Genomic DNA, 27,500 nt, shown 5'->3' with positions numbered 1-27,500 from the left:
ACTTGTTTAAAAACTTTTAAAATGATCAGACACCCCAATTTACAATTAATTCAGTACAAAATTCTACACAGAGTACACTATACAGGTCATCGGATGTTCAGGATGGGGTTTGTGTCGTCTGACACCTGTACACACCCGGGTCAGGGGGTTTAAGATTTTTGGCATCTGTCAGATCGATCCCAGTGGCGGTCTGGTGGGTGAGTCCCTGAACTCTGTTGGGTCCCCGGCGGGGCTGGTCGCCCCTGGATCCCGGGTCGCTGGGTTCTGGTCTCGGCTGGCTTGGGGGTGGGAGGCTGTGGGCGGGCATGTGGGCTTTCAATAAATAATTATAAATATCAGATGGCAAAGAGTGAACTATACAACACAAATTTGATACCAAGAACACGCTTATTTTAGAACGGGGGAACTGTTTTTTTTTGGTTTTGTGTAAAAATAAGTCCAGAACTACAAATTTTCTTCTCAACAGTGATGTCATCGAAGCAGACACAGAGAAAACTGAGGGACAATGGCTGTAAGTTCAGTGAACTTCAAATACTTTTTTCAGGAGGAAAGAAACACCATAAATCTGGCCATGTGGTAAGTAGCAGCTATGCTAGGGGGGGAGGAGATGATGTGGTGACGTCAAATATGCAACGTGCCGATGTCTGATTTGTAGTCATACTAATTACGAACAATTACAAGCTGATAAATCTCAAAGTGAGTGACTGGCATGGTCGAAACACCCATCATTACTTTTCATTTAAATATAAGTACAACATATGTGTGATCCAGGGCGTAAAGCAAAGCAGATTAGAAAATAACTATTAGTGAGCCGACCAGAAAGGGAGGAGACTTCGGGACATAGGGAGGAGCCTTTTATAACAAGAGTCTGACATTTCATCCTCATAAGTTTGTAGTTTTATCTCATATTTTTAGAGGGAGACCACGGTCTCGTTCCACTTCAAACATGTCAAAATAGAATATTCGATTAATCAGAAGACTCAATAGAACATTCAAATACTAAAATATCCAATAGCTGCATTCCTATTTTAAAACTTCAACAGAACAGAAAACAAACAAACAATAAGAAACAAAAACACAACCTGCACCAAACCAAGGTACGTCTGAGAAGGTAAAAGTTTATAAATGTAACACGGTGGTGTTGTACCTGAACAAGCTCATTTAACGATCAATCGTGAAGTTGTTGGGGTATTTTTTTGTGAACGTAAACCAAACTCGCACGTATTTTTCCTGATTAATATTAAAGCGAGCTCTCATTCTGGCATGTGAACGGGTTTATGAACAACACTCTACCACAGTGTGAGAGCTCCTCATCTCCATGGAGCTAACGCCTAAGCTAAAACATCCTGTTAACCATACCGTTTATAAAAAATAGAACACGAAAATGCGACTGTCATGCACAGTAGCGATCGGCGAAGCGTCTACTGTGTCTATGCTGTTGAGGACGGACGTCTGTAGCGAACAAAATCTACACTAACTTGAATAAAAGACAATGTTCATTTCTAAATGACACTGATGAGAATGTCTGACATTTCAGAATCAACTTTACTGTAAAGTACGTGAGTTAGACTCACGCTGCCAGGAATCTGCTTTGGTGGTTGTTATTGTGTTTTAATTATATGCACTGGTGTTTGTCGGTGTGTTTAAGTAATTGTAAGAAGTGCTTTTGGTTTTCAGAGATTGTAACACATTTTTTATGCTGGTGCTACAACCTTTTGTTCTGTGCTACAAAACCTACGTCCTTCGTAGCACCGGTGCCATAAGCTACAAATGTTAACGTACAGCCCTGACCTTCACCGGTTTCCAACTTCTTCTATTTCTGATAAGATTTTCTTGATCAGGCTCACCTTTTCCACAGTAGCGAGTGATTTCATTGATCACCAACTTCCTGAAGTCAAAAGTGACTACTTCCTCCTCTGCAAAGCTCTGAAGGACGAGTTCTCAGGAATGGCATATACTGCAGGTTTAAGATAAGCCATGTCAGTTAAACATAGTTCATTTGAAGATCCAGATGTTTTCTACAGATGCCTTTTCCATGCTTTCTTTGGTTATCGCGATGAACCTGGTATGGGGAAAAAAATGGCAACTTTAAAAAAAATTCTTGAGAATCTTGAAGGTCCCAGGGAGAAACCTCACATCCCAGTTACCCTTGAGGGGTCGCTATAACGTGACACTATCTTAGACTCCAGTTCAGACCTCACCATCATGTCCCGTTCTCTTTGGGAGAGCATCCGCGTGGCTGCGGCTGGACAGGGTCATCACACCCTGGTCTGTGGACATCAGTGCTTTTGCTCCAGATCCAATGACCTTCTTAGGTGTGTTCTTGCTGTGTCGTATCTCTAATTCCATGCTGTAGTTCTTTTTTAAAACACAGAGCAGTTCCATTACCTGTTTTCCCGCTACGTTTCGTTTGCGGCTGCCGGCTTCTTCAGGCTGACGCTGATGGTGGCGTCACTTCCTTCTCGGTTTATCCACGGGCAGCAGAGGACGTTGTTGCCCTCTGCTGCAGGACTTAAATGTGATGCTCACATCAATTCTGTGATCCGGTCCAGTTTCTTTCACTTGAGACGCCTTGCAAAAATCAAGCATATGCTGTCGAGAGCCCACCTGGAGCGGGTACTGCATGCCTTTGTTATTTCTAGGCTTGACTACTGCAACTCTCTATATGCAGGGTTGTGTCAGTCAACACTGCGTCGCCTACAGGTTGTGCAGAACAGCGCTGCCAGGTTCCTGACTGGGACCAGGAAACGGGACCACATCAGTCCAGTTCTGGCCTCCCTGCACTGGCTTCCGATTTGCTATCGCTCACAATTCAAAATCCTCGTCTTTGTTTATCATTTCTTCCAGGGTGGTGCTCCCCCCTATCTGGCCACGCTCCTGAACAGACACTCCCCATCACGCGCTCTGCGCTCCTCTGACCAAGGCCTGCTCGCTGTCCCTCGTTCTAGGTGTCGTACTCGCGGGGACCGGGCTTTCTCAGTCCTAGCACCGTCACTCTGGAACCAGTTGCCACCCTCAGTTAGGCTGTCCCCATCTCTGCCAGCATTTAAGAATCACCTAAAAACACACTTCCTCTGCTTGGCGTTTCCAGAACATGTTTGATTTTTGCCCTCTTTTATGTTGAATTTATTTCACAGTTTTCATTGGTTCACTCAATCCATCCACTCAATCCAAATGTGTTTCACACATTTGTCCTGTACCAGAATGTTTCATCTATCTTGTAATTTGTATTTTGTAATTTGAATTGCTTTTATTGTTGATTTATTCAATATATTTACCTTCTACTGTACCATGTTCAGCGCTTTGGGCTTCCTGACAGGGTTGCGGAAGGCATTTTATAAATAAAGCTTTGATTGATTGATTGATTGATTGCTGCCCGCTCTCCCCTCTCCGATGATGCAGTCCCATGCGCGGTCCAGCGTGTAAACTCCATCGTCCCTGCTCATGGTCCGAGCAATCGAGATGAGGAGACGTGGATGTGGGACCATGAACAGGGATGATGGAGTTTACACGTTGGACCGCGCATGGGACTGCATCGTCGGAGAGGGGAGAGCGGGCAGCAGAGGGTGACAACGTCCTCTGCTGCCCGCGGATAAACAGAGAAGGAAGTGACGCGCCACCATCAGCGTCAGCCTGAGGAAGTTTGCAGCCGCAAACGAAACGTAGCGGGAAAACAGGTAATGGAACTGTTTCTGTGTTTTAAAAAGATCTACGGCATCCAATGACCTTGTCGTCTGTTGCTTTCCTTGACCTTTCAGTGAGTGGCATGTCTGTGAGACGCCCAGTGTTTGTGTCCGACATCGAGGCTTTTTCTTTCCGGTTGGGCGAAGACCTTCTCAACCACTTTAAGCCTATTGTTCCAGTTGGTGGGTGGAGGCACTGGACACGGTTGACTCAACCAGCTTCCTGCTGCTCTGGGTTCCGGTTCTTCTGGAGTTCTGGACATTCTATGGTTTTCCTGCTATGGTTTTCCTAGCTCCTGGCTTTGCTATGGATCGCTGCGGATTGCTGTGATCTGGTCTGTTTCTCCTCATGGCTCTGGCTTCCTTCTTCACTCAGGCCACCCTTCCTCTGGACCGCCAGGAGCAACGCATACAAAAGGGTATTGTAGCCTGCAGACTGGTGTTGGATGGTTTTTTAAACAAATCTGTAGTTTAACAAACTTGCAGCCAAATTCTTGTACAACCCAGACTCTACAAATTCCCTGACACTTAAGAAAGGGTTTGCTAAAACGTCCAGCTTCCATTACAGCATCGCATCCATCACATTAATCCACTTCATATCCATCATCCCATTCATATTTTGTCATGTGTAGTTTAGTTTATGTTAGACCCCTCCGGGACTAGGAATTACCAGGAGGGGCAGCACAAGTGTGGTGGGAGCAAAAATAGGGGACTAGGTATTGTCATACACATCTTTTATTAACAAATGTGACTCTAAAAATAAACTCTGAAATGGCTAACTCAACAAAAGGGCAGAGGTCCGACTTATTAATTGAATCCTAAAAGAATAATAAAAAGATCAGTCCAGCAATTACGGCTCAGCAAGGAGCCAGCGTCTCACACTCTCCTTTTTTTCCCAATGGCTCCAGGTGACCCCTCCTGGCAGCTCGGGATTTATCAGTGACAGGTTGAAGGTGGTGGATGGGGGAAAGTCTTCCCCTCTCTCTGTCACTTGGAACCAGTTTCCTTTCCTCTCCTTTGATGTAACCCTCTTTTCTCTCCTCTCTTGTCGGCCGGCTTCCTCCTTGTTACTGCCTGCCTCTTGACTCCTTTCTTTCCCCTTCTGAAGCTCCTCGAGTGAACTGCAGTGGCTCCCATTTGTAGAGGCATGAGGGGTGATTGCTGATCGGTCGCAGCTGGTGTCGACGGGCAGGCAGGTGTGGAGTCTCAGCGTGCCCCTCTCCGTGGTGCTGATCCTCTGAACAGCATAGAGGGCAAGAGCTGGAGGACGCTGTCCAGGGTCCTGAACCAGAATAAGTAAAATTTCTTTTAAAGGAAATCAGGAATCATGACAGTTTAGGGAAAACAATAATTTCATTTTATAAACTATATACTGACTCTGTCTGAATTAGTACAACATGTGTTTATGGTCCCTGAATAAGTAAAGTTACTACAATCTTCTGATTAAACATTCAAAGATCAGATTGATATTTCATATTTATATGGAATTATCACATTTTATTTGTGTAGCAATTAATACAAATTAATTAAGACCAATAAGATGTGATGATTCCATATAAATATGAAATATCAATCTGATCTTTGAATGTTTAATCAGAAGATTCTAGGGTTCTTTGATTCTTCAGGTATTCTAATTCTTATATTTCATTCAAGTTATATAATTCTTCAGATTATATGAATAAGGAGATGTGGTGTGGTGGATGTGAGGTGTTGTGATGGAAACAAGATGTGGTAGCAACCGTTCTTTGCATCTGAGAGAGATTGTGAAATCTGGGTGTAAAAGAATTTGTTGTTTGTTATAAACTAGAGAGTTGGTTATTGATATAAACCTCATCAGACACCAGTATGCAGGCTTACGATACCCTTGTATAAGTTGCTCCCGGCGGTCCGGAGGGTTGCGGTCAGAGTGGTGACGTTGAAGGCTTCCTCAGAGTTCAGCTTCCCCAGCCATGAGATGCAACCCAGGGTCTGCAGGTTAGGTGTCCAAGGTCGATGTCTGAGAGTTAAGTAGCTCTGAAAAGAGCTGTTGTGTCTGTAATCACTTGCAGCATCGCAGAAAGGTTTTGACTTAAGGTCAAAGGAGATGGGTTCAAAAGAGGCTTCTTTCTCGATTTGGCCGATTCGGCGCTCAGCTGGAAACTGAATTAATCGGGAAGTAAATCCTGTTTTATTAAACTTTTTTGTTATGACTTCTGGCCGAGTTTGGCCAATCAGAATTTGACACGTTTCTGAGTATTTACCAACATCCCTCACAAAGCCACGCCTTCCTTCAGATATAAAGATTTTTTTTACCTTAATGAGTGTCTTATTGTCATGTGTATGAGTGTAGATAATGATTAAGTTGTTAAATCAAACACATGGTGATTTGTGATATAAATGGATCATTGTAGGAACAGTCTTCATTTCAAATTCATTGATTTGTGCTCAGATTATTCAAACATTTCATTCAAACAGTTTGTTCACATATGAATATTTAACTTATAACTATAACATTGTGGAGTCTTCACTCATTCAGAGTGAAGAATGTTGACATCTGGCGTTCATGCAGTGAATGCAGGAACCTTGGGTGAGAATGTTTGTTTGAATGTTTGGTCTTGATGGTACGTAAACACGCGCTGAGCAGAACCATCTGAATTTAGAAGGTCACATAGAAAGTGGATTTATTTCTGTAGATAAAGGTTATTATGTTGGTCAATATATAGGAGAACATTTACCCTTTCCTACGTTAACCAAGTCTGTATGTTATGTTTAGACATGAATTATATCCACTCACACACACATATACTCAACAGAACTTGTGTGACTTGAAACAGAGAACCGAGGGAGAGCGGACGGAAAATTCACCCCCTTTGGTGCGATTCGATTCGAGTTGGGTTATCAGATTTACAATACATGATATTTGGTAATAACAAAGTAAACATGCAAATTGTGACCGATATTGATGGTGTAACTATTGAAAGGGTGAATTATTATACATCACTGGGTGTTATAATGAATGATAAAATTAGTTGGAAACAACAAATAAAACACATTCACAACAAAACAATAAGAAGTATTTCCATATTAAATAAAGTGAAACATTTCCTGGATCGCAATGTACTTCACATGTTATACTGTGTGCTGGTGCAACCATATTTAAATTATTGTGCAGAGGTCTGGGGCAACACTTATAAAACTACATTATCACCAATAATAATATTACAGAAGAAAGTCATCAGGATTATTAATAAAGCGGGCTACAGAGATCATACTAACAACCTGTTTTTGAAATCACGAGTATTAAAGTTTACTGACCTTGTTCAATTCTTGACATTACAAATAATATATTAAGCTAATGACAAACTACTCCCTGGTAATATACAAAAGTATTTATCATATAGAGATAAACGATATAATTTGAGAGAGGAATGGAATTTAAACTACCCGTCTGTGCGAACGACAGTAAAAAGTCAGTGCATCGCTGTTCGTGGGGTAAAATCATGGAATAGATTAAATAGGGATTTAAAGCAATGTCCAAGTATGACCCAATTTAGAAAGTGGTACAAAAATATGGTCTTCATGAGGTACAGGGAGGAAGAGGGATTTTGACTCAAAAAGATCCAGTGAGTGGTGTAAACGGGCCATTTGACTATAGGTGAATATAGAGGATTTCATGATGAATTAATGCAAACGACATTGTTCCTTTTGATTTTTGAACAAATGGGAAAAGGGGCAGGAAATAAAAAAAGCTTATACTTCTTCCTGCTCCCTTTGGACATAATAATAATAATAAAATTTTATTTTGTTGAAATTATGTTATGATATGTTCAAACAGGTTTAAATATGTTCAAATAGATATGTCATCATGTTCAAATAAATATGCCATTTATGGGTGGTGTTATCAAAGTTTGTGGAACCCTTGTGAGGTTTGATTTGGTTCCTGTGGACCCACTTATAGACGGGATATTTATTACTTTTGGTGATCTTGATCTTATACAAAACTGGAGAGAGTTTTTCTGTCATCAGTTATAGACCAGACCACTTCGGCAAACGTTTCTTAGCCAGTTTACCAGAGGTGACTTTTGTGTGACCGGACTTAGGAGCAAAGTTGTAGAACCAGCCCTCATCACCTATGTTGAGTTCAGAATGTGAGTCCTTCTGATCATAGTAAGCCTTCCTGCCCTCAGCTGATTTCTACAGACTCGTCTGTGCAAAAGAAAACGCTGCAGGCAGATGGTTCTTCAGGTTTTGTAAATACTGCTCGTTAGTGTAAGCCGGAGCGGCATTGGACAGGACTGACTGGTACAGCAAGTGAAGCAGCAGGGTCATCTGTCTACCTGTCATCATTTCAAATGGGGAGACACCTGTGGACAAATGGGGAGTGGCCTGTATGGCCATAAGGACCAACAGAAGCTTCACATTCCAGTCTCTGTGATTAGAAGACATGTATTTCTTTAAATCACTGACCACCATCTGGTTCATCCTTTCAACTTGGCCAGAAGACTGGGGCCGGTAACCAATGTGGAAACTGGCCTTTACCCCCAACATCTGCCAAAGGTGTTCCATCACTTCAGAGGTGAAGTGAGTTCCCCTATCCGAGTTAACACGTGCGGGGAGACCGATCTGGGAGAAGATGTGATTCATCAAAGGACAGAAGTTGTCTGTGCCATGTCATTAGGTGCTGGCAAACATTCGACCCATTTGGTGAATGCACAGGTCACGGTCAAGAAGTATTGGTTACCTCTGCTGGACTTGGTCACAGGCCGCACCCAATCAAATTGCAGGTCTGACCACGGTGTGGACGTTCCCCTGCTTTGTAGAGGAGCTCTGTGGATGGGGTTAGACGGCTGAAATTGACAGCAAACCAAACAGCTCTGGACGTAGTCTGAGATGTCTCAACGCATCCCCGGCCAGTAAGCGACCTGGCCCAGGGCACCAAACATGGCCTTGACACCTTTGTGTCCAGTCGAAGGAGAATAATGAGCTTGCGTGATCATACCCCCCTTTAGGGACTGTGGCGCCACAAGGACAGGCGATGATGGAGGCTTGGAGATGTGTATAAGCAACCCTTAAACCATTCTCAGCGTGGCACAAACACGAAAGTGAGCACTGAGCTCAGTAACGGAGTCAAGCTCGACAGAAACGGCAGATGAGCTGTCTGATCAGAAAGGTACAGGACCATCCTGCTGATAGCAGGATGGTCCTTGGACTGGAGACACAAAGCTGTTCTCAGAAAATACTCGTTGAACAGACACAAAACCATCAGATGGTCGGGGGGTAGACACGTTAGCGGCCTGAGCCCACGTCACGACACACAGTTGGGGTAGATGCGACGGGGAAAACACATCATCAGGGAGCCACAAGGTGTTGAAGGACCATGGGGTATAGACAGCTACACCTTGTCTAGCAAGAGACAATGGGTTCTCTACCCATCACCAGGTGGTGGTCAGTTGACAGGTCCGCCCCTCTACCCGACTGTCCAAGACATGCAGCCTCAGATCCGATGAAATGACATTGAAGTCCATTATTGAACTGTGGCATAAGGTGTCCTGGTGCCAAGAACACATATGGACCCCTTTATGCTTGAACACGGTGTTCATTGTGGACAATCCATGATGTGCACGGATTCCAATAACAAAGCACTGCTCAAATTCAGATCAGGGGGGCGTATTTGAGCAATGAAGTCCTTCAGGTCAACAAGGGAGTCACCAGAAGGAGTGCTCTCCAGCTTACATGAAATCAACTGACTCGGTTGGGGGAAGGGTGCTATTACTTTTCTTAGCTGTTCAAGTTACCGTGGCAAGGCTATTAACAAAAAACTGCACAAATACATCCATCCCATTACGATTGGTTTTAATATGACATACATTATCTGATCTGCCCCTAAAAGAAGTGTTTGCAAATGTTGGTGAACCTGGTCTAATCCCCCTACAGCGCTCCTTACAACCCTTTCAAACTAACAACTTCCACAGTCAAGTTCACAACCGTACCAAACTTGCTGTGTCATCACACAAATGCTGCCAACACATTTATGTGCTCATTTGTTGAAAGAATTCTAGCTTTACTCCCTTAGAGACGGTTTCCTGTAAACAAAACTTGCGAGATCTAATCCTCACAGAACTACACATAAATGATCGTTGTAAATAAAAGAATAACTCAATGGGACTTTATTTGATTTAAAGATGGTGCCTCCTAGATTGAATAAGTCTTTCTCCAGAGGCCTCCAGAAGACTCAGATTGTGGTCTTGTAGATCCTGTAGATCCACCCCAGAACACCAAAACTGTGCCAAAATCTGGGACTGGGCTTTTGGGGTCCTCCAGAGGCCTCCAGCAGATGCGGATCGTGGTCTTGACCTGTAGATCCACCCCTGAACACTTGACCTTGGCCAAAATCAGGAAATGGGTTCTGGGGGTCATCCACAGACCTCCAAAAAAAAAAAATAACCCGGCTCGTGGTCCTGACTTGTAGATCCAGCCCGGAACACCTGACCTGGGTCAAAATCCGGACCTGGGGTCTGGGAGTCCTCCGGGTGCCTTCAAAAGACCCATATTGTGGTCTTGACCTGTAGAACTAATCCTGAACACCCGACCTTGGCCACAATTAGGACCTGGCCTCTGGGAGTCTTTCAGAGGCCTCCATAAGCCCTAGATTGTGGTCTTGAACTGTAGATCCGTTCCTGAACACCCAACCTTAGCCAAACTCTGGGCCTGAGGTCTGTGGGTCCTCCAGAGGCCTCCAACTAACTCAGATTGTGGTCTTGACCTGTAGATCCACCCCTAAACACCCGACCTGTGCCAGAATCAAGACCTGGGCTCTATGGGCCTTCCAGAAGCCTACAGAAGCCTCAGATCATGGTCTTGACCTGTAGATACACCCCTGAACATCCAGCCTCCGGACCTGGGGTCTGGGGGTCCTCCAGAGGCTTCCAAAAGCACCAAATTGTGGTCTTGGCCTGTACAACGGTAGAGGGAGCTCAGCAGACTACTAATGACTGTTTTATCAACTTCCCCCCTGGGATTAATAAAGTATTTTTGAATTGAATTGGATTGAATTATAGTGGATCGGTCATTACACCACCCACTGGTGACATGCACAATTTATTAGCAAGCTTATAGGACATGAAGAGGGTTTGAGGTGTTGATGATGTGGCGGTGCACATTAGCCTTGGACACATGGCCACTATCTTGTGGCAGTTGGCACGCTCCTTTCAAAATGTCTTCATAAATGTTCTAGTTAATAAATTGCTGCTCATAAAATGTTTTGTCTCGCTCCCATTTTTGTTGCATGCTGTTGCTGTGCTCAGGATCGAATCATGCAAAATGATTTTTCAAGTGGACTTGAACTTTTGATTGGGACGGTATTATCCTCAGAATACTGTTATTTTCCAGTTATTGCCACATGTTCAGTCCACTCTCATACCCAACTGCAGCTTTTACCCTTACCCCTGCTTTCCACCAGAGCCGTCAGCAGCACATCATAGCTGCTGATAGGAACCTCTGTGGTCAACAGAACCTTTTCCGCCAGAGCCGTCAGCAGCGCAAGTCGGCCGAAACTCAGGAGCAGCATGTCGCGGCCCTTACGCACCGGTTCTGTCTTCTACGCGCGACGCCTCTGAAACGGGTCAAGTTCGACATTTTTGGGGAAGGAAAGACAGGAAATCGGACGCGGAAACGGAGCAAAGCTTCCCGAGATTTTCAGAATAAAGAAACGTACTGCCTTCGGTTGCTTTACTTTTAAAAATGTTACTAACTGTGCGGCCCCGTGAGAAGTTATCACCTAGCTAGCGGTCTCCTTTGTTTTTCAGGTCCGTATTGGATTATAAAACGGACAGAACATAAAACACAAACCATGTAGTAGTTTTCTCCTGCTTGTTGTTGTGTTTACTGACAAAGTCACTCGTGTGACTTCGTGCTCGGTCGGTGACAGCTGCTCCCCTGCTGCTTCGCGTCTCGTGGGAAGGGCCAAGCAGCAGCTTACGCAAGCAAGACGTGCTGCTGCAGTAACGTGCTGCTGACGGCTCCGGTGGAAAGAAGGGGTTACAGCCAATTATTTTGGACATGTGTCTTTTCTGTAGGCAATGAGTTGAGAAGGCTCCCATTGTCAGCTCATTGCCTGCATAAAATATACCTGGGAGTTGAAAATCTTGCTGACTGATTGCGTATTAAATACTTGTTTCGTTCATGGAAACGCATATTTATTTAGAAATGCTTTTTCCTTGATGTTTTTATGAATAACCCCACCATTTTTTAAATACATCTACCATGAAACATGAAAATTTCAGAGTGATAATTTGTTTTTCATTAGGCAAATGTACGAAGTTCACATGGATTGAAATAATCTTTTCCCTGACTAAAACAGTTTATTTCCTGTCAATGTATTCATTTGTGTGAAAACAGTAATTTAGAAAAATTAAATTAGATGATGTCAAGACTCAAGTGGTCTTGCCAATAAAAAAATTGGAGCAGTCGATGCATCTATTATAGTAGTTTTCAGTCAGATGCAACTGAATATGATAGATTAGTATAAAACTTTATTGCCATAGATATTGAAATGGTGCTGTGCTGATTGAATCTTGTGACACTGTTTTCCCATGATGGCTAGCTCTGTTTTTAACTTCTTTGCCTTCTGTTTTCCAAAAGGTTTTCTTCGCATCAATATGTCTCTTCCCAGCTTTGGGTGCAGTCCCCCAGCCTGGCACCAGCATGAGAGACATCAGGAATTTGAGGCACACCTTCTGCAGTGAACACCAGGAATACTCAAACAATAACATATGCTGTTTAAACTGTAGAGCTGGTAAGAAATCAAGGAGCCACACAACATGATCTCAATCAAAGGTGTGGGACACTTGTTTACTAATAATTAGCTGTGGTCTCTAGTAGGAATGAATGTCTTGTTGAACTCGGTGCGTGGGTGAGATCTACATTCCTACCTTCACCTATGGTCACGAGCTTTGGGTAGTGACCGAAAGGACGAGATCACGCTGAAATGAGTTTTCCGCAGGGTGGCTGGGCTCTCCCTTAGAGATAGGGTGAGAAGCTCAGTCATCTGGAAGGGGCTCGGCGTAGATATGCTGCTCCTCCACATCGAGAAGAGCACTTTGAGGTGGCTCAGGCATCTGGTCAGGATGCCTCCTGGATGCATCCAACAGGGAGGATGAGAAGACCCATGGGAACACCCAGGACACGCTGGATGGACGATGTCATGACAGGAAAGGCTGCTTTTGATTTAGCGACCAAGAGGGAGCAGAATTTGTCTTGGCTAATAGAAGCTTACTGTTAGCATTTGCAACTCCACAACATGGAATAACTTCTTCAGACTTGTGATATTTGTGGAGATAAAACATTACCGTTGCAGAGCAAACAGTCAGTGGTAGTCACCTTACCAGACCTGCCAACCTGTACGCATTTTGCGTAGCCAGTACGCAATTTGGCATCTATTTACGCTGGTACGACTCATCCCTCTACGCAAAATGCTGCGGATACGTGAGTTGAGTTCTGTGGCGGATATGCACGTACCATGCAGACGCACATCTATCTGGAATAATCCTGATATTTTGCAAAATAACTAAATGATGAACCTTCCGTACTGGAAAAATAAAGGAATCCTATATCCTATTTTTCCTTTTCTGGTCGGTAACAAGATGGCGCCTGTGCTTGGCTTAGCCGCAGTCACCGGCCACGTTTTCAAACTTTTCTCCACTCACCTCCTCTTTTCCACCTTGCTCCTGTCTGCGATCCTCTTCAGTAGTGTCCCTGCTACCATCTCCTATGATCGCCAGACTCTTTTGTCCTTCCGTTCGTTCACAATCGCCCAAGATGCACCGAGGACATACCATCCTGTTTGTTTATCTGAGTGGCGCTCTGGCCCGGAGCCAAACGACGATTCCAACCACCACCTCTCTTATCCATGGTGTCCCACAAGGTTCTGTGCTGGGGCCTCTGCTCTTCCTCCTCTATCTGCTCCCTCTTCACCACATCCTGAGCTCCTTCAAAGGAATCTCCTACCATCTTTATGCAGATGACATCCAACTGTACATCTCCTTTAAGCCCCATGAGATGTCTAAAGCCTGATTCATGCTTCTCCGTCTGAGTCAGTGCGGAGACACGCAACGTCCTTGCAAGCCTGCCGGAGAGCTCCGCAAGGACGGACGGAGTCGAGCTCTCTTTTCCAAACATCTGTCAGTCAAGACGGACAACGCAAGCTTGTGATTGGTCAGGATGCCGCTGTTGTGTACAGCGCCGCCATTGCGCCCTCAAAAACATAAAGAGAGCCGAGGATAACAAGCGGCAGACACGGAGAAGCTTGAAGAATACCTCGCGAAAAAACTCTAAAAACATGAACGTTTAATTCCCCGTGACTGGAGGAGTGAAAATATGCGCAGCAAGCGTTTTATTTGTGGACGGAAATGACAGAAAACGTGGGTTTAGAGGTGGCGAGCGCATGAAGAGGTGGAGGAGAATGAGAGACAAATTTGTCTGTGTTAAAAAGTCTCTTATGTACAGAAAACACAATATAAACACACGATCTTGGACCGATACATGACAGGATACCACAGAACAGCGCTACGCCCTCTGTGGTCCTTGCGGCCAATTGCTTTGCAACACTCCCCAGGAGACGGAGAAGTATGAGAGCAAAACGCCTCCGTCAATCCGTGCGTGTCTGTCCCTTGTGGAGCTGACAGAGAAGCATGAACCAGGCTTAAGCTGCAGCTGTTCCACACCTGCTTAGACTCTATCAAAACCTGGATGGTGGGAGCTTTCTTCAGCTGAATGAAGATAAGACTGAGATCCTCATCTGTGCCCCAGACAAGCTGGTTCCCAAAGCCAGAGACTCTCTTGGTCAGCTTGCTTCTCACACCAAACGTTCCGTCAGGAATCTTGGCGTGACCTTTGACCCAGCACTCACCCTGGATTCTCATGTCAGTTCTCTTGTTGGCTCTTCCTTCTTCCATCTCAGGAACGTTGCTAAGCTGAGTCCCATTCTGTCCCGCTCTGAACTTGAGACAGTTCTCCACACCTTCATCTCCTCACGCTTAGACTACTGTAACTCTCTTTTCACGTGTCTGAGCAGAACCTCCCTGAACCGTCTACAGGTGGTTCAGAACGCCTGTGCTCGGCTTCTGACCAAGTCCTCCAAACACACCCACATCACCCCGCTTCTCCTCCAGCTTCACTGGCTGCCAGTCAACTTCAGGGTTCATTTCAAGATCCTGGTTCTGGTCTATAGGGCCTTACATGGACAAGCACCATCTTACATTGGTGATCTTCTCAGTCCCTTCACCCCCAGCAGGTCCCTGAGGTCCAGTGATCAAAGCCTACTGGTTGTGCAGCACCAGGCTAAAGGTCAAAGGTGACAGATCATCTGCTGCTGTGGCCCCCAGACTCTGGACCTCTCTCCCCCTGAGCCTGAGATCAGTGGACTCAGTGGTCTCCTTTAAAAAGCAGCTGAAGACTCACTTGTTCAAGCTGGCTTTTGTATGACCTTCTTCACCTCTCTCTTTATTCTGCTCTCCCCACCTATTCCACCTTCCTCAGGATCCACTGATTTCCCTCTTTCCTGTTCACTCTCTCTCTTTCTTAACATTTTTAAATCACAATTGTTTATTTTTTGCCCATTTTAAATATATTTTAACCATTTTCTAAATGCTTTTTCACATTTTTACATTTTTTGTTTTTGCGAAGCGCCTCGTGATTTTTATCTTGAGAGGCGCTACAGAAATGATATTTTCTTCTTCTTCTTCTTCCTCCCTGTGCTTTGCAGCCAGTGCAAACGCACCCATCCTCCATAACAGGGCTTTCCTAACGTTACGTAAAGGCCCAGTAACTTCTACTTCGTGCTTAAAGCTTTTGTTTTCTTTTTCAGGGAGAACAACTTACGAGGCATTTCTTTTTACTAAGGACCACAGCAAATGGGTTGAGGGAAATGAGTGGATGAGAGCTTTAATAGATGGATGTGTGTTTTAGGTGAATATGTCAAGTTCCCCTGCACCAAAGCAGGACACAAAGGAACCTGTGAAGAATGCACCTTTGGAACATTCACAGAGCATGCCAACGGCCTAAACCAATGCTTCAAGTGCACACACTGTCGCTCCGGTGATTCTGCATTGGCTGTAGACGTAACATCAATGTTCTCTGAGCATAAACTCTGAAGTAACAAGGCCTGTTTAATACTGCTTTCACAGATCAGGAGGTAGTCGAGCATTGTACCCTCACACAAGATACCCAGTGTAAATGCAAACCAGGAAGGTTCTGTCATCCGGAGGAGGCGTGTGAAGTATGTAAGACGTGTTCAAGGTGAGTGTCTAGAAACCAAGCAGAGAACACAGCCATTCATCCGTTGGTGTGTCAGGATGACACTCGGATCTCTCAGCTTTCCTGTGGAGGCTGTTCTTCCTCCGTCATTTTTTCTGTCTGCAAACTAGATGTAAGAATGATGAAGAGGTTTTGAGGAACTGCACGTCCACCTCTGACACTGAGTGCAAGAGAATCCAAGACCAAGCTGACCCTCCCTCAGGTATGAAGCTGCGACCACTCTGATGCCACCGAGACACGCGGTTGGTTTTAAGAAAACACTTCACTTCTAGCTCAGAGATAATTCTCATAGTGCTTATCCACATGCTTGTTTTTCCTGATTAGATGCTGTGATTACTGGAGTTGTGTGTGGTGGCCTGCTGCTGATCTCTGCTGCTGCTGTTTGGTTTTGCATGAGGAGAAGCTGTAGAACAGGTAAGTTGAACATGTCAGTTGTGCAAACAGCCTGCTAGTAGAGAAAAATCCAATCAACAATTTACAAAAACGTGTGTAGATACAAACTTGGCCTATATTTATAACTGAATTTGTTCTTTACTTAATGTGGGTTTATAGAGCAAATGGTGACTGGAGAACAGGCCTGTCACAACAAAAGGGGTGGGGTCTCAACACAGGTAGCACAGGTAGGGGTCCACCATGGAACTGTGATGTTAAAGATGTGTAAAAAATCTATGAACTGTAAAACACACAAATAGATCACTATTATCGTAAACAAATAAGACAATGAAATCTTACAGTAACGAAAATACAGTCAGAAGATGGAAAAGATGGGAGGAACAGAACCAACCAGAAATGCACTCTATATTACCGGGTTTGCATTTTTCACAATTATTTAGAACTATTTGAAGTCATTTGAATGCAATTTTTAAATGAGATTTTATTTTAATCATTAAAGTAACAATGTGTAGTTTTTACTAGGAATGAGCGACTACACCACTATCTGTATCTGTTCAACCATCTAAACTTGGAGTGGGCGTGGCCTAACCTGGAACTGGGTGTAGCTTAACTGGAAGTGGGTGTGGTTTACATCAATACGTTATTTTAATTCTGAAATTGATATGGACTGATCAGAAGTTGCTATGTGTATTGTTTATTTGAAAACTATTTACAGAACAGCCTCAGAATTGAGATTAAATATTTTTTATCACAAAGGAACTATCACAGAACAAGTTTTTTTCAGAACGAGAGAGAGAGATTTTCTATAGCGTCTCAAGATAAAAATCACGAGGTGCTTCACAAAAACAAAAAATGTAAAATATAAAAAAGAATTCAGAAAATGATTAAAATGTATTTAAAATGAGCAAAAAATAGACAATTGTGATTAAAAAATGTAAAGAATGAGAGACAGAATAGGAAAGAGGGAAATCAGTGGATCTTGAGGAAGAGGAGAGAGAGGGGGAAAAAAGCCTGACCGGAGCAGAGGCAGTGACCGACACGAGCCGTTTTCAGCTCTGTCTTGTCAAATGTACCATGTATGATAGGAAAGTAACTTTAAGGTAACTTTAAAAAGAGGCGAGCCGAAGCAAACATAGGGAGTACTGAAGAAACGTGAGCAACAGTGAAGCAAGCACAGAGATATCAGTTACTGTGTGTGTGTGTGTGTGTGTGTGTGTGTGTGTGTGTGTGTGTGCGCGCGCGCGTGGATGAGCCGGATGGACTGCGCTCCCGGCCGGCTAGAGAGTTTTGTGTGCAGGGAGGGGCGGGCGCTCTATGTGACTGGCCAATCACAGAGCGTGAAGACAGTCAGTTACCCAATGAGGATTTTCCTTCAGCACGATTACAGATATTTACGAGTTTTACTCGTTTCATGCTCGTATTCGTCAAAAATGCTTTATCTGTACCGGATACTCGTCTGAAACGAGTACCCGGCTCATCCCTAGTTTTTACCATTAATCTGGAAATATGCATCCAGATGTTGTTGTAAATGATTGAAAAGATGCCCAGTTGTTGATAAATATTGGCAGTTCCATGACTATAAAAATCAGGTCTAAAACACATGGAGCGGGTCTAAGTCTCTGGGCGACGCCATAATAGATGCCATGTTTCCCTTTACGGAAGCCCGTGAGGACAAAATACATTTACTGATTTGTAACAAATGGTTACAAAACTTTCACCAATAATAAATGTTGTTTTACACATTTACCTCTTCACTCACTGCCTGTGATGAAAGGGAACCTGATGTGCTTGTTGTTTTGCTGGAGGTTGCTCTCCCGTGGGTTTTTGACCCTAATGGACACCCGTGGGTAAGGTCTTATTTGAACACAAAAATGATTCTTGTTTGCAGTCATTTAGGTATGTACTGCTCCTTATCGCCAGGGAGAATACACACTGTCCCTTTAATTAGGCTAAATCTTTTTTTTCTTTCTTTAAACTGAAGTCTGTTTCCTTTTTAGTTTCCAATTTGGAAAGGTCACTTTCAACTTTTCCACTTTCTGTATCTTTAACACTAGAATTAATGAGCTTTTTATTTTCTGTTGAAAAATACCTTGAACTACTGGATGACCTTGAATTCTACTCCATTGCCCTCCAGCTTTAGTGGTGTGAACACACTAATCACCAGTGATCACAGCTACATTAGAATTTCAGGGGTTCCACTCTATGTATTTTGCTGTGGCGCGCCTCACGGCTAAATAGAAGCCACCCCACCTTCAGAAGGATAAAAAAAATCTAAACAAAGTACCGTAAGAATTTATTTTTGGGCTATACGTTTAAACAATGTAAATACAAGACATACAGGGTGGGCTGTTTCTATGAATACACCTTAATGAAATGGGAATGGTCGGTGATATTAACGTCCTGTTTGTGGCACGTTGGTATATGTGAGAGGGAAAACTTTTCAAGATGGGTGGTGACCATGGAGGCCATTTTGAAGTTGGCCATCTTGGATCCAACTTTTGTTTTTTCAATAGGAAGAGGGACATGTGACACATGGATCCATCCCAACTCAAATGAATAATAAACCAGCTTTTATCAAGTACTCTGGTCCTGCATGCTTTCCATACCTGCTTCAGCCCAGCTGGTTTCTATATCTGCCTGGCCTTCTCAGGAAGACATCAAGTGCTGCAGAAACCTGTTAATCACTCATTCATTTAGAGCAGGTGTGTGGCAGCAGGGAGACACCTAAAACCTGTAGGATGGGAGAACTGAGGACCAGGGTTGACACACTACATGAAGGAAAACCAGAGCAGGGCTGCAGCTGCTGCTCAGAGAGGTCCCGAAGCCTCCATCACACCAAATCCAGAATGGATGCGATCAGAAATCGCTGAGCCCAACGAGAGCATTCAAACCGGCTGTGGTACGGATCCAGATGCAACGCTTCAGAAAGTTTCCACTTGGAGTCCGTTTTTTTCTGGACCCTACATGAAGATTGTTAAAGTAAAAGAATTCACTTGAGAAGGTAGACATGGTTTAGAGTTAATTCGTCTCGATTTGAGTGGACTTCACACACAGGGCAGATTCTATCTGGAGCACAAATATCACAAATATAAGTAATGACATCCCCCCCCCCCCCCCCCCCCCCCCCCCCCCCGTTTGTACCGCAGCTGCTTAAAGCTCCCGCATCGCCGATCAGGTAGAGGTGTTGCTCCAGAGACGATCTCTGATGGATTACTGAGTAAAATGTCTGTGTCACGGAATCAGAGCACATGATCTGCAATTTGTGGTTTTCAGGAACGTCTTTGGCAAGTTAAGAGAAGATGCACGTTGGTCATAAAGCCTGATGATCGAACACATCGGTGATGTCCCTCGTGTTTTCACAATCGCTGTGGTCCGAAAGCTCAGACAGAACTAAATGTTAGTTAAAACGGCACTCATGGTGAACAGGAATCAATTTTATTCCCACTCTTGCTGATTATTTTTCCTGTTTTGTCCCAGTAACGTGATTATAAATAACTTGACTCCCTTTTTCATGGTAATCCCTCAGGAATCACGTGACCCACTGGGATCCCAAAACGCTTTCCCCCTCTAGTGCACAGTTACCCAGAAGTAAACAGTAACTTTCAACAGGCCTGTAACTTTCAGGGTGCGTGGTCAAGCTCCTTCTTCAGGGGACAATTAAGTATATTAGTCAGGGAAATCTTCCCGGTTTTGTTTGTTAAAACCGCACAACAAAGGAGAGCCAGGACTCGTTACTTTTCCTTTAAAGCTTGACTTGGCCAAAGACACACATGTCAGAACACAAGCATACGCCTGTTGCCATCACATGCTCGGCCGTTTCTCAGCATGATTATCTGGTGGTGTGCTCAGCCTCCACCCTTCTGAATTCTGAGATAAACCAACGTCTCCTAGCAGCAGAAACCCTTATCAGCAGAAAGGAACGTCCCCATTGACTCCCTCGTGCTCACACCACCCCACAGTTTGGACAAACAGCGCTTCATAGGCAGATGCACCGTTCTTAAATAGTTGAAGGTCATTTTGTATATGATGTAATAAATGATTAAAACACTTGGTGTGTGTGTGTGTGTGTGTGTGCGCGTGCGTGCGTGCGTGCGTGTGTGTGTGTGTGTGTGTGTGTGTTTTGAAACATGACAAATGTAGTTACATCTAAGGAATGATCAATAAGATGTGATATTCCATTTAAATATGACCCGTCAGTGTTATTGAACCTTTGATATTTGCTCTAAGGTGAAACCAGGTCTTTGTGGTGGTTAAGGGAAACACACCTTCATAATAATTTGAGATGGAGACAAAAATACAGTTTATAAAAGTCCGTTTAATACTGTATTTCTACTACTAATGTTGACAAAGAACATTATGATGAATGATGGTTCAAACAAGGTAACTGAGACCATCAAACCATCATCATGGTCATCACCATGTTATTGCAGACACAACGAGGTCCATCGTAAGAATGGTGTAAAAAAAGACTCAAAGATGAAACGGACACAAGAACTAAATAACATCAGAACAGAGCTGGTTACACATGCATGCAGCTCCTCACGTTCCCACAGACTGGACGAAAGTGGCACACGAGTTAAGCGCTCGCCCCGTAATCGCAAGGTTGCAGGTTCGAGCCCCGCTCAGTCTGTTGTTGTCGTTGTCCTTGGGCAAGACAGACAGTCACCTTGCCTGCTGGTGGTGGTCAGAGGGACCGGCGGCGCCTGTGTACAGCAGACTCGCCGGTGTCAGTGCGCCCCAGGTCAGCTAAGGCTACATCGTAGCTCATCACCACCAGTGTGTGAATGAATGATTGCGTTGTAAAACCAGGGTATCCGTTTCAGTCGCTCTCTATAAGAATCAATATCAGCAAAACGAGGAGTGTTCATCCTCTTCACAAACCATCTTTGTTAGTGGGTCACGAGTCGTCATTTGACCAATCACAGTCACGGAGACAGCTAGGCATAAACTCGCTGCAGTAGCCGGTGTCGGTACAGTATCTGCTCGGGTGCAAGATCGGCTCGGGGTCCTTCGACTGCCGATGACGTCAAAGTACGGCAAACCCACTCGGACAAAATACACTACACAGCTATACTGTTGGAAAGAATTTAGCAGTTTCGTTATTAAAATAATGTTTCTTAAGACGTAAGTTTGTGTTTATAATAGTATTTGTAAAATAAAACACTATATTTGATTCATGTTGAACTCCTCTTTGAGCACATCCCTTGAAGGATCATAGGTATTAGCAACACCTGTGAAATTGTATTTGCAGGAAAGAAGTGTGTCCCGTTTATTTAAGTATTTTGTGTTTAGAGTTTTTGACGTCTTGTCCATGCTTAGTTCAGTTACGCTCATAGCTGCTAGCCAAAACTCTGGAGTTAACAGTTTTCTGGCTTTACTAAAATACCTGTCTGTACTTATTTGATTGATGGTAGTTTTACTTTCTATTAGACTCCAAATGTAATCATTTGGCACGTTTCTAATTCATAATTTGTAATAATGTAATCGGCGATATTAGCATTAGCATTCCTATGGGTTTTTCCATGTATATTAGCATTGCGCTAACCACTCGCTGCCAAATTGCAGCCTTTGCCATTAGAAAATCTCCTTTTGTCACATCGCAATTTAATTGCACATGCAGTTAATCGTTCAGCCCTAATATACTTGCAGCTCTATGCTAAAAGTGTATTTTCAAAGAGTTAATGATGGATTTCTTTGTAAAAGTTGTCCATCTTTCCAATAGAAAAAATTTGCCTGGACCAACGTCACGTGATAACAACGTTACGTGATTACGTAATTCCGTAAGGTTCATGTTCAGCCAATCAACTACTTAGACGTCATCGGCAGTCGACCGACCCGAGCCGATCTTGCACCCGAGCAGATCTTGTACCGACACCGGTATCACGGCGCCGCTACTAATGCGGCTTCAACATCTCACTGCAGTTGGAGCTTAGTTTGTAAAATCATCTAAATTCCCTCCAAGTACCAGTTTTCTGTCCAGAACTTCAGCAGCTTTGTCTCCTTTCAGTTTCAGCCGTCGCTGATGTTCCCCGAGGCTTGTGCTCTTTTTGGGGGAGTTGAGTTCAAGTGTTGGTCCGAAACAGCATTCCCAGGAATTAGACAGGTCCGTCCTAACCTAAAGAAGATTCTGACAGACAAGCTGCTGCAGTTGTTGTTTCAGATACAAGCTAAGCCCTCTGGGCACGTCTTCTCTACATATATATGAGATTAGAAATTAAGAAGAAGAAACACGTGCATACCAGAGTATGGATCTGTTCTCAGTGAGATGTTATTAGTGGAAAATAAACAAACAGATCTAAAGATGTTTCTGTTGTGGAAAGTCAGCACAAACATTCAGTGAAAACGTTAAAAAGCTGCTTAAACCTTCATTATGTTATAGTGGGCCTGTCTATATTTATAAATTAGTTGATGGTTTAAAGTAACTGTAACTAAAGTTACTCTGAGCCACAGTTGAAGGATCAGCCTGAGTTGAGCTGTGGTAGCTGGAGAGGAACTTTTGCTGTTTGCTTGTTGAATTCAAATAGAAGATACAAAACATCAGTTGTATAATAATTTAATGTATATTTAAGTCGTGTTGGAGATGAAAGCAGAATTTACTTTATCTGGTTGCATTGAATCCTCACGTCCCACAGTGAGTAGTCTCTGTTCCACATGTGGTGAGCTGGGATCTGCTCATCCTATTTAAGAATGATTACAGTAATCTGGAATATTTTCGGATGTTTTTATGTTTGTTGTTCTGTGAATTAGTCTCATAAGAATTAATTATTATATGATGATCCCTAATCATTATCTGATCAGTTCTGTCAGTTTATTATATTTAGCTCTGTTGAACAGTAGGACTGGTAGAAAATTGCTTGCATTTTCCCAAGAAAAAAATCACATTAAATATATTTTTAAAATATTCTCAATAAAATAAAAGTATGTAAAGTTCAGAGGTCACCACAACACCCAGTAGAATAGATGCACATCTGCAGCACACCAGGACCTTGTTAAAGGGGAGTTAATTCAGTTTTTTCACAGCCTCGGAGTTTACAGGTATGAAAAATTAATGCATGTAAACTAATACGCATTTATTTATTTTCGTTCTATTGGTGCGGTTTGCATTTTTGTACCACATGGCTTTACGTAGTATTGCTGCAGCCTCGCTGTCCCGGGTGTGACGTAACCCGTCATGAAGTGGAAAATGAAGCGATGCAGTGTTTAAAAACAATATATGTGTGTTTAACAGTTGATTAGTTCTTTGCGATAGTCTTAATTTTATTTTTAGAAGGTCTTAAAAAGTCCTGAAAAAGTCTTACATTTGATTTTGAGATCTCTGCACATACTCTGAAAGTGCCTTGTTGTTTTTTCCAGGACTCTAGAAGACGCTTTATCAAACACAGGCCATTTACCATTGTGTTGTCCATTAGTCAAACTACACATGATGTTGTTTTCCTACACGTGCATGAGATTACCAATCACTGCGGCACAGCAGGGACCAACAGCCGGCGTTAACAGCTGACTGGCACTGCTCCAGCGAGGGACCCTAAACAGAAGTCTCATCCCATCATTGGATGCTACCTAAAACTTTTTTTAAACTGCTTTTTCAATAATTCCACCATAGATGGGCAGTGTCCATAGGTGTGCAAAATGCTTTTAACAGTGTTTTTTTGACAGATGCAGAGCACATGAAAACGTTCGAATACGCATGTTAGCCTGCACATGTTGCAGACAGCACTGCCTATAAATGTCTCTGCCATCCAACAGACCAGCAGTTAAAGTGACAGTGTGTAGTTTCCCTGGTGATGGGGGCAGTAGATACCTAAATCATTGCAAGTAGGCATTATTTTTGTGTTCAAGTAAGACTTTACCAACAGATGGCCATTAGGGTCAAAAATCCTTGGGAGTGCAACCTCCAGCAAAACAACAAGAGCATCAGACATCCTTTCATCAATTGCAACGAGTGAAGAGGTAAATGTGTAAAAGAACACATTTATTATTGCTGAAATTTTTGTAACCACTTTTTACAAATCAGTAAATTAACTCTGTCCTCACGGGCTTCCGTAGAAGGAAACACGGCATTCAATATGGCGTCGCCCAGAGACTTAGACCTGCTGCCATGTATTTTAGACCCGATTCATTTACGAAATTTCAATGGATATTTCCAGAGATTAATGGTAAAAACTAGACATTGTCACTTTAAATAGTGCCCCAAATATTTATTCTCATTACAAACCGGTAAAATACCAGCTGATAAAAAGAAATCAGGGAAGGAAAGTTTTTTGTCCTCGTTGTTTCTGATAATCATCGGATTGCTTTTTGTTGCATTATAATTAATGTCAAAGTCCAGAGCATATTCTGAGCAAGTCCTCAGTAGTTGTTGCAACCCAGCACTATGTGGACAGAAGACTGCCAAGCCATCTGCATACATCGAATGATTCACAGTAATATTCCCAACTCTACTACCAGTCTTGCATTCGTTCAGCGATCTGGATAAGTCATCCATGGATGCATTACAAAGGCAAGGAGACAGAATGCTGCCTCGCTGCACTCCATTACCTACAGAGAAGGGAGAGGAGACAGCACTTTCCTATTTTACAACTGTAGACTGACCTAAATACTAGAATTCTCACCAGATGTGTTGCTACTTTTCTATTGAGCAATTTGAGAAATAACTTCATGTTTAACGAAGTTGAATGCTTTTGAAGCATCAAAACATGTGAATACAGTTGTTTTATGTCTGTTATGCAGGTCAAGTATTTCCTTCAGTACAAATATGCACATGTCTGTGCCCAATTTGGTTTGAAATCCAATTTGATTGTCAGACGAGGTAACAAACTCCTCCAGTCTTGTTAAAACAGCCCTTTCCAGGACCTTGGACAGGGTACTGGCCAGGGCGATGGGCCGGTAGTTCTTACTGTTTATCTGGCCTGTTTTATTGTTTTATAGGTACCAGAACTACAGATAGCATAGAGTTGGGTAAAACCCCATGTATTAGGAACCTGGTAAAACAGACAGCCAAAAGCGGGTAAAGTTTCCTACTTGCTAGCTTTAAATGTGCAACTGTTACTTTGTCTGCACCACATGATGTATATTCCTTAAGTGTCATCACAAGATCATAAACCTCTTGCACAGAAATGGTAGCATCCTTATTTCCCTCAACAGTATCTACCGGGGGGGGCTTTTAATGCTGTTAAACAATTCAGAAAACCGTTTCTGCCATAATTGGGTCATTTCCTCGTATCCATTTGCCCCATCTGTATTCGTTGGCAGCTTTACAAATGTTCACTTCTCTTAGTTCTTCCCCAAATTCCACAGGGCACTTATTTAGTAGTTTCTTTGCTAAGGGATCATGCCTAAGCCTGTCTTTGTTCCTTTTGATGAAACATGGAGCACGTCTTGCGTTTGTGTGGGTAAATTTTTTATAATTGAAAAGTGGGCCTCTTTCTGGTTAGCCTGCTTAGTCCGGCATCCACATAAAGCTCTACTTCTCGTTCATTCCATCCTGGATTGGCTTTATGTTTAATGTTTTTATACAGGGGCCTACTTGATTCAAGTAGAGTTTAAAATTTCTTCATAAAGAATGCAAATATCTTCACCATGTTGCACATATATACAATTTATATTAGAGCATGTGACTGCACTTTATGGCAGCCTAATATGACTCAGCAGAACCTCAGACCGGCTGCAGTGCCGAGCCAAATTCTGCTGAGTCAAACTTTGATAAATGACCCGCACTTGTACAGCGCCTCTCAGAGTAAGGACTCCAAAGCGCTTTACACTACAGTGTATCATTCATCCATTCACACACACATTCACACACTGGTGGGGATGAGCTACGATGTAGCCACAGCTGCCCTTCTTGTAAGACAGTATTTGTAGGCAACGCGGTTGGTAGGTTACCCATATTTATCTTAATGCAAAATGGTGTAACGTCCAGAAAAGGGTCAGTTTTGACCTAAATATTGACTTACACAGTGAAAGGTCACCTACAGACAGAATTCCACTATCCAGGTGGAGTTGCTACTCTATCTTCCAACACCCAGAAGATTCTGCAGGGCTTGTTGACAGTCCTTGAAGACAAGATTGTCAAACCAATCTCAGACTGCTGGAATGCACACTCTGAATGAAAAGTGAACTTTTACAACTCATAAGTTAAATAATCATGTGGTTGAATGAACCAGATGTTATATGAAATGTTTGAATAATCTGTGCCTAATTCAGTGAAGTTGAAATGAATATTGTTATTATAATGATCCATTTATACGTTATGATCAGTACTGTTTGATTTAACAAGTTAATCATTATCTACACTCATACACAATGTTCATAAGATGCAAATTACGGTTAATGTCATCTCACAAGTTTAAGGATTCTTTATCCGCAGAACTGGAACAGCTTGTATCTGGAAGATGTGGTTTTCTGAGGGATGTTTGGTGAAGCCTACAAACTTGTCAAATTCAGATTTGCAGAAATGATAAACTCTAGACTATTAAAACTAGAGTGACTTCCCGAGTTACTCAGTTTAGAGCAGAACTCCGGAGCGGAACTAGCCTCTTTGAAACACCTCTCTCTTTAGACACACGGTCAAACCCGTTGGCACACTGCCAGCTGGCACAGCCATATGACTCCTTAAGAGCATCCGTCTTAGACGCAACAAACCTTCCTGCTGTTGTGATCCGGGAAACATCCCAAGACCGAACTGGTCACACTGCGGTTATTCTACGAACTTCGGTGCCTTGAGGTCCACCCGACTTTCTGACATTCCAGGTCTGACGGGGGTCTCTGATCAGGGTTCGCAGACAACAAATTCTTTTACACCCAGAATTCACAATCTCTTTCAGATACAAAGATTCTGATAAACCTCTGCTTTACACCACACCTACAACTCCCATTCCATCACCACACATACACTCCATCACATTTCATAATTCATATCTTGCCATGTATTATCATTAGTTTAGAAAAAGAAGGTGTTTTAAAAGCACAACGAAGTTGATAAAAGTCTAAAACAATCTACTGACTTAAAACACCAGGTTAATACTTATTGTAAGTTTTACCGAAACGAAGGTGTTTTAAAACCGGAGTCAATAAAATTGCAACAAACAAAGTTAACCTTTAACACAAACATCACAAGATCCCACTGGATCATCC

At 43.1% G+C, this 27,500-nt stretch overlaps 1 protein-coding gene across 3 annotated transcripts in view; it reads left to right on the top strand.

Annotated features, from left to right (window-relative positions):
- The window catches only part of LOC107374098 (tumor necrosis factor receptor superfamily member 26), a 64,721-nt gene that overhangs the window by 7,037 nt on the left and 30,184 nt on the right, over positions 1 to 27,500 (top strand). Inside the window, exons 1-6 of one of the 3 annotated variants that reach the window (XM_054738496.2) lie at positions 3,687 to 4,979; positions 12,303 to 12,456; positions 15,627 to 15,755; positions 15,845 to 15,956; positions 16,085 to 16,176; positions 16,299 to 16,388. In XM_054738496.2, coding sequence (XP_054594471.1) covers positions 12,366 to 12,456; positions 15,627 to 15,755; positions 15,845 to 15,956; positions 16,085 to 16,176; positions 16,299 to 16,388 — 514 coding nt within the window. In that variant the 5' untranslated portion in view covers positions 3,687 to 4,979; positions 12,303 to 12,365. Of the gene's footprint in view, positions 1 to 3,686; positions 4,980 to 12,302; positions 12,498 to 15,626; positions 15,756 to 15,844; positions 15,957 to 16,084; positions 16,177 to 16,298; positions 16,389 to 27,500 lie in introns of those variants that run through there. The other 2 variants (XM_054738493.2, XM_054738500.2) reach the window with 2 other exon arrangements.

Source organism: Nothobranchius furzeri, chromosome 17, assembly GCF_043380555.1.
Source record: "Nothobranchius furzeri strain GRZ-AD chromosome 17, NfurGRZ-RIMD1, whole genome shotgun sequence".
Lineage (NCBI taxonomy): Eukaryota > Metazoa > Chordata > Actinopteri > Cyprinodontiformes > Nothobranchiidae > Nothobranchius > Nothobranchius furzeri.
This window is presented reverse-complemented; position numbering and strand designations above follow the sequence as displayed.